The sequence below is a fragment of the Cynoglossus semilaevis genome, chromosome 15 (assembly GCF_000523025.1).
Source record: "Cynoglossus semilaevis isolate Cse_v1.0 chromosome 15, Cse_v1.0, whole genome shotgun sequence".
In the NCBI taxonomy this organism is placed as follows: domain Eukaryota; kingdom Metazoa; phylum Chordata; class Actinopteri; order Pleuronectiformes; family Cynoglossidae; genus Cynoglossus; species Cynoglossus semilaevis.
Window position 1 is genome coordinate 19,765,484 of NC_024321.1, and position 7,409 is coordinate 19,772,892.

Here is a 7,409-nt window from a genome sequence, read left to right on the forward strand (position 1 = left end):
TCGGTGACGGTGCGGGTGTGCTGTGGAGCCTGCGGTCGTGGGACAGGTCTGTGGGTTCTCTCCCTGGGTAACTCCACCCTCTACGTCATCATTGGTCCCTGTGTGTGTGTGTGTGTGTGTGTGTGTCCACTGGAGGCAGCATGCTAAGATTTGCATGAACTGTTAGCTCAGATTAGCAATATTTTAAGCGAGCATCGTCACCAACAGCAGAAACTTCCAGAAAAGAAGAGACGTTTTCTAAAAGAGCGCCGAGTGAGAAGACGTGCATGTAGCTCCACCCGTGCAGCGATTGGTCAGTTTGAAATGATCCTTTTTTTATTGTTGTCCGTGGGCCGCGGCCCACGTCAACATGTGGTCCAACCCGCCTTCTTCTCATGACCTTGACAAGCACAAACCTGTGGCTGACCCTGAAGACGGTCTGCGCCGCGTGTTTCAGTCCCAGACCGTCAGTCGAGGTCACGGAGGAGGTCACGGAGGAGGTCACGGAGGTCTCTCAGGTTCTGGTCTCCTGGTCGGGTCACATGTCTGAGGCTGAGGACAAAGAGCGACTGTGTGTAGTTTCAGAGTGAATGTTTTTGAAAACCCTGTAGGACACTGACTGATCGACTGACTAACTGGCCGACTGGTCAACTGATCGACTGACTGATCAACTGACCAACTGATCGACTGACTGATCAACTGGCTGACTGATCAACTGACTGACTGATCAACTGACTGACTGATCAACTGACTGACTGATCGACTGAATGACTGAGCGACTGACTGATCAACTGACTGACTGATCGACTGAATGACTGATCGACTGACTGAACGACTGACTGACTGATCAACTGACTGACTGATCGACTGAATGACTGATCGACTGACTGATCAACTGACCAACTGATCGACTGACTGACTGATCAACTGACCGACTGATCGACTGACTGATCAACTGACTGACTGATCAACTGACTGATCGACTGACTAACTGGCCGACTGGTCAACTGACCGACTGACTGTCTGACTGTCTGACTGACTGACTGACTGACTGACTGACTGTCTGACTGACTGTCTGACTGTCTGACTGACTGACTGCCTGACTGACTGACTGGCCCTCAGTGATCAGACCGTTCCATTGAGTCCAGCTGGAGATTTGATTGGTGCAGAGACCTGTGTTCACAGACAGGTCACAGACGGGTCAGCTGGGAGGGAGAGGGTCGACTGATGATCTTTTCTGTTTTCATCCGTTCCTGTCTCTTATCTGCCCCATTGAAGCAGGCAGATGTGACCTTTGCCCTGACCCTGACCTGTGACCTTTCCTGTTTTCGTTCTGTCCTTTTCCTACGTGAAAGTGACTTCCTAACATCTGTGCCACCTTTAAGAGAAAAAGAAAAAGCCATTTATTCCCACAGCGTTGACCCCCGACCTCTGTGTACAGATTATTCTATGGTGTGTTTCAAAGAATCACTCAGGGCCTCTCAGTATTGCAAATAATAATAATAATAATAATAATAAAGGAGAACAGTCCATTTAGATGGAAGTGACGCCATGAAGAGGATCTATCTGACACTTCACATAAATGTTTTAATGTAACCAATAATATTCTCTTTTGTCTGAAATAGTAGATAAAATATGATTAATGGACAGGCATGCAAGAAAACAACGACAACAACAACAACAACAACAGTGTTACTGTGTGTGAACCTTCAGCAGCTCTGGACCAGCGTGTTCTGACTTCTGTTCTGCTGCTGCAGCGGAGCTTCACTCCTCAACACGTTTCTCAGTGTGCGTGGCCCTGCCCTCCCACCTGAGTGTCACCCCACACCTCCCCACCAGGGGGTGTTTGCATGACTTCTGTGTGTTCTGGTTGAGGATCTGTGAAGAACCCGACGGAGAACCATCCGGTGGTGCACAGTCTGCATGCTCGTCGACCGGACCCCCGTGGATTCTGGGGGTTTGGATGTTAACGCTCAGCTGATAACTGCCATGCATTGAACTGCACACATTTGTAATAGAACTGAATGACGACCAGATTTTATTGCGCTAATTTCATTTTATAGGAAAAAAAAAAAAAAAAAAGCCCAGGAGCTTGTCCGGAGGCCGGACGTTCCTCCATCTGTGGTGTTACTGTTGTTGCCCCGACGACTGAAAACAACAACCTGCTCTGAAACTACTGTAGTTTATTAAAAAGCCATAGTGAAAAGGTGCTAGATGTTCTGCTTTTAGGTATGAAGACTCACCTGCGTGTATGCAATAGTTGACCATGGAGCTCATGTATTCTTACAGCATGTTCTGACTAATAACCTGGAAATGTCCGTTTAAAATCGCTCTAGTTTAAGGGGAAATAAAAGGAGTTGTGTTGTCATAATTATTTCAGTGTGCTAATGTTTCAGCCAATCAGGCTCTTCCTCTCAGTGTATCAGTATCTTTCAAATGTATCCTTCACATCCAGAGACTTTGGTCAGCGTTGACTTTGACTTGATCATCTTCAGCTTCCTGTGCCGGTGGACGGTCTTTTATGACGACAGACTGGAGTCTTGTAGTCTTTCTGTTGGTCGTTGGTTTGAACCTCTCACAGCTTGTGTGGTGCAGCAGAAAAAATCGTGTCCAATAAGCAGCTAAAGTTTGTTTAGGATTCGCAGCTGATTGGTCGTAGACGCCAGATATTTATTACCAAACTGGTTTCTTGTTCTGTTTTGTTCTGGGATTGTGGTTTCCTGTTCTTACTCCTCCTGGCCACTCGGGGTGCTCACCTGAACACCACACCGACCACCCGCCAGCAGAGACACAGTTGGGTTTTGTGTTTGGCAAATTTAGTTTTCTTGCTTTGGTCCTTGCACTTTTACAGTTACCTCATTTTGTTTCCATGTTTGGATTGGGACATGGGGGGGGGGGGGGGGGGGGCACAACTAATATATATTATATATATTATATATAGGAGATGGTTCATATTAATGTTATCATTTTTCATTCCATTGGAATCATATGGTTGGTAGCATTAACATAACTAGTTAGCATCGATATAAACGTCTGTTTACTGTTTGGAATTTTTAAGATTTGTACTTTTTTTAATGAAGTTCTGCTTCACCAAGTCGTGCAATCACGTTTCTTTGAACTGTTGTGGCTGATCTGAGAGTTCACTAATAAATGTACCATGTAAACCAGCTGGACACTGTTGTCATGGTGATGTTAGTCCACTGGAGCTCCACCAGTGATATGTTCTAGACCAAAACATTGACATCATGCCTCACAGCAGGTAGGTCAGTGGTTTGATTCCCAGCTCTAACGCCTGCGTTGTCTGTGTTTTCTCCACTTCTGACTTTTGAATCAGCTGAATGTGAATAAAAACTAAAACGTTTCCTCGAATTCTTTAGAACTGGTTCATGTTCATGTCAGCGTGGCTGTCAATTGGTCACAAAATTATGATTATGACACAGCACACAACGAGATGTGACCTCTGTATTTACCCATCATCCTCAGTGGTAACCTGGCCTAACCCACCACTGCCCCAAGAGGTAGATATTAATCACCAGGGTAATTAATCAACTGTACGTGATGTAATGTGTGGCGTGACGCGAATGAAGTCAGAAAAAAGAACTCTTCGTGGGCATCCGTTCGATCATTCAATCAGCAACGCGTTCATCCTGACGTCACTTCCTTGTAACTAAGCGAAAAAGTTTGAGAACAATAGAGGAGAAGTTTATCGACTCATGTGCGGCCTCCAACACCACTGCTACGGTTTATCGTGACACGAATGAAGCAGAAGAGGCGTGGGCTGAAGTCACCCAGGAGGTGGGTCTCTGTGGAGCTGTCACACTTGTGGCTGCTTTTACTTCGTCAATGACGGTTTCGTCGTGAAGTTTCTGAAAAATTTAAGCAATTTAAACAAATTAATACAACTTGCTCGAAAATGAAAAAAAACTTTTCAAAGACACGTACTATATTAATAAGATTCTGAAAATGTTTAATAATAATACACTCATTGACAGGAGAAAGAATCTCCAGGAGAAGTGCTCCTCCGACTAAAGGCACGTTACCACCATCTAGTGTTCAAAGGTTGAACTGTCTTGTCGTGTATCCATTCATTTCCAGTAGACCTGGGACTGTGAGGGTGTTGTGACGTGACGTGGTTATTTAATGTATGTATATTTGAAAACTGACGTCACACTGTTTTAAAGAGCAGTTTTTGATTTATTCTGAAGAAAATTCACGAAAACATAGAAATCCAAGGAGTGTTCAGATGTTTGTTTACACAGAGTGTAGCTGAACATGTGAAAAATTATTTTTTAAATCAAATATGGATCAAACAAATAATCAACAGAAACATAAACAAGTTTAGACACAGGCAGACGACTGTTGATGACTGTTGACGACCGACAACAACTGTCGACGACTGTTGACGACTGTTGACGACTGTCTTACTCCCACAGGCCAATGATGATGATCCCTAACAAACACACGGAGCAGGTCCAGAGGGCAGCGGGCTGAGAGGGGTCAGAATCCCTCAGGAGATTCTTCACCTGGGACCAGGAGCCATTGTTGGGCAGAGGTTCAATTCCCAGGGTCCAGCAGAGGAGGTTATAGACGTCCACTGTTCCAATGGCAGTGCCCTGATGGTTACGCTTGAAATCTGAACAAAAGAGGGAAAAGTAAGAAAGTCACTGAGGAAAACTGACACAAAAACCAACACAACAACCACATATGTGTGTGTGTGTGTGTGTGTGTATATATTAATATATATATATGTGTACTGATGAATATATATGTGTACAGGTGAATATATATGTGTACAGGTGAATATATATGTGTACTTTCTTCTTGTTCCCAGGTGTTTACAGCAGTGACGTGTCGTCGGGTTTTTCACTTTGTTGGTTTTTTTCTGTTTCACGTCAGTACTGCACCTGAATACTTTCAAATACTCCATAAATATTTGTGTTGTTTTTGTGCTCAGTTCCTCGTCTAAAGTAAAAGTAAAGTAAAGTAAAAAAAAAAACTTTTTCTAAAGCAGTTCTATTTGACACTGCTCTATATTTAAAACTTCAAAAAAAAAAGGCTAAAAAAAACAGGAGGGTGTAGGAAATACCACCTACATACTGCATATACCACATGTGAATACGTGTGTGTATATGTTTATATATGTATACATATATATGTATATATGTGTGTGTATATAATTGTGTCCACCAGGGTTTCCTGTGCGTCACCAGTTGTATGGTGACATCATCATGACATCATCAAGACTGTTCAGTACCCGGTCCTGAAGCCATGAAGAACCCTCTCATGTCCGGGAACTGGTTGTCGTAGCCGTGCCAGCCGTTGTACCGACCTGCAGAACCGTTCTGCCAGGACGGGAGACTCTGCTTGTTCTGGAACAAACACACATTCAGGGGTGAAGTAGTTGAATGTGGGGGGGTGGGGGGTGTAGATATTTATTGTTACCTTTACAATGAACCAGCCGGGGTCAGCCACCAGGGTCAAAGGTGAGACGAACCTTCCTCCCTTATAGTGGAAACGCTCAGGGATCTGCTGTCTGTCATAGACCGTCATGTTTGGGATCAGAGTCAGGGCCTCGAACAGCTGGGGTCACCACACACACACACACACACACACACACAACCATGGGGGGTGGGGGGTGTGGGCGGGGCCACGTGGTCTTATAGACACATCTAAAAATCACATTAGAATAATTTATTCTCTCAAATCTATAAACCAAATGAGCAGGAACAACTGCCCCTCACCTGCCCCTCACCTGCCCCTCACCTGCCCCACAGCTCACCTCTCTGTGTTTGCCGTCCTGGGGCCACACACTGACCACGGCTCCTCGGTCCATCATCTTCAGGACGTCGGACATGTTGACGAACTTGTCCAGTTCTATGACCTTCTCCATCAACTGGACGTTGGTCATCCCGTGGTCAGAGAACAGCACGATGTTCAGCCGCTCCTCCATGTGGTTCTCCTGCAGGGGGAGCCGAGCAGCGTGAGCGGATCACAGTCCACGGTGGAGCAGTGGAGTCACTGGAGTCACGTGTCTCACCTTGATTTGGCTGAGGAGAATCTGCAGCACTTGGTCCACCTGCTCCACGGCCCGCCTGACCTCCGCGGACTCTGGACCGAAGCGGTGACCCATCACGTCCACGTCCTCGTAGTAAATGGCTGCCATGTCGGCCTGGCCGGAGCTGAGGTCGAGGCGGAGAGAGAAACGTTAGCACTGAAGCTAACAACAGAACCTTCTGGACCGGTTCTGTCCCAGTCAGTCGAAGCAGCGGTCCAAGAAGAACCACATATTGAGCACCGCTGGGGATTGGCTCCTGTCGTCTGTGACAGTCACAGGTAAAACAATTAAATAGTTGTACACTAGGTGGCAGCAGATGGCTGTAAACACTGAAGCACTGAACGAGCCGGGTTTCACACCGACACCAGATTTAGTAAAAACTCAACTGAAACTCGAAGATCGACATTTGGTTTCTTTCAGGGACTATTTGGTGACATCATTCTTTGATGGTGCGCCACGGCTCGGGACACTGGTCCAGAATATAGACTTTTATCTGTTTAACACAACTAAACTCATACTAAGATCTGGTTGACAACATGAAATGGCACGTGCTGCATTTGGTCCGTGGGCCTTAAGTTTGACATCAGCAAAATCTTTTTTCCTTGTCAATTATTTTTTGAGTTCAAAAAATGAGCTGTAACAGAGACAGATGTGGTCCAGGTCTTCACTGACCTTCATCATCATCATCATCATCATCATCTATTCATCTTGATTAATCGTGACTAATTGTCATCATCATTAATCAGATCCACTTTAACTCCGCCCCCAGCTCTGACGTCAGAGTGATGACTCGTCAGTCTAATTCAGTCTGTCATAGTTTTGGTCTAGGTGAGTGACAAAGTCCACCGCAGCACCACCTGCTGGTGACCTTCTTACTAACATCGGTCGGCAGTGTTACCTCAGGACACTGACAGCACTGACCATGGAGTCAGTGAAGTTCTGCTGTGATGGGCTGCTGTGGTAGACCTGACAGAAGGACGGCTGAACACCCAGGATCTCCACCTCACAGCCTGACACACACACACACACACACACACACACACACACAGGGTCCATCAGGTAGCAGCACATCCCCCACCCCCACCCCCCCCACTGTGGAGGAAGTACTCACCAGGCCAGTAGTACATGAACACCTTCTTCTTGAGCTTCATCATGGTGACCCACAGAGGTTCAGAACCGTCCCACCACAGGGGTAACCGACTGTCCTGGTTGGTACCGATCAGGAACTCCTTGTTGGACGATTGGTCCCACATGTAGTTCCCAGTCATCTGATGGACGTCGCAGTGACGGCCTGAAGACGAGGGACGGACAAACGACACGTTCAACCCACAGACGTCTGTACTGGGGGGGGAGGGGGGGGGGCTGATCCAAACTG

At 46.3% G+C, this 7,409-nt stretch overlaps 1 protein-coding gene and 2 long non-coding RNA genes across 3 annotated transcripts in view; 1 reads left to right on the forward strand and 2 right to left on the reverse strand.

The window, feature by feature from the left end:
• Positions 1 to 2,464: 2,464 nt before the first annotated feature.
• On the reverse strand, positions 2,465 to 3,922 carry LOC107989712 (uncharacterized). The gene is made up of 2 exons (XR_001761231.2): positions 3,216 to 3,922; positions 2,465 to 3,179 (listed from the first exon to the last, which is right to left on the reverse strand). It is a non-coding gene; the product is annotated as an uncharacterized LOC107989712 (long non-coding RNA).
• LOC112488172 (uncharacterized) lies at positions 3,653 to 4,306 on the forward strand. The gene is made up of 2 exons (XR_003051993.1): positions 3,653 to 3,774; positions 3,972 to 4,306. It is a non-coding gene; the product is annotated as an uncharacterized LOC112488172 (long non-coding RNA).
• The window catches only part of enpp6 (ectonucleotide pyrophosphatase/phosphodiesterase 6), a 5,448-nt gene continuing 2,191 nt past the window's right edge, over positions 4,153 to 7,409 (reverse strand). Inside the window, exons 3-8 of the mRNA XM_008327720.3 lie at positions 6,933 to 7,044; positions 6,017 to 6,158; positions 5,759 to 5,938; positions 5,422 to 5,559; positions 5,234 to 5,348; positions 4,153 to 4,612 (exon numbers count right to left, since the gene is read on the reverse strand). Coding sequence (XP_008325942.3) covers positions 4,401 to 4,612; positions 5,234 to 5,348; positions 5,422 to 5,559; positions 5,759 to 5,938; positions 6,017 to 6,158; positions 6,933 to 7,044 — 899 coding nt within the window. The 3' untranslated portion in view covers positions 4,153 to 4,400. The remainder of the gene's footprint in view (positions 4,613 to 5,233; positions 5,349 to 5,421; positions 5,560 to 5,758; positions 5,939 to 6,016; positions 6,159 to 6,932; positions 7,045 to 7,409) is intronic.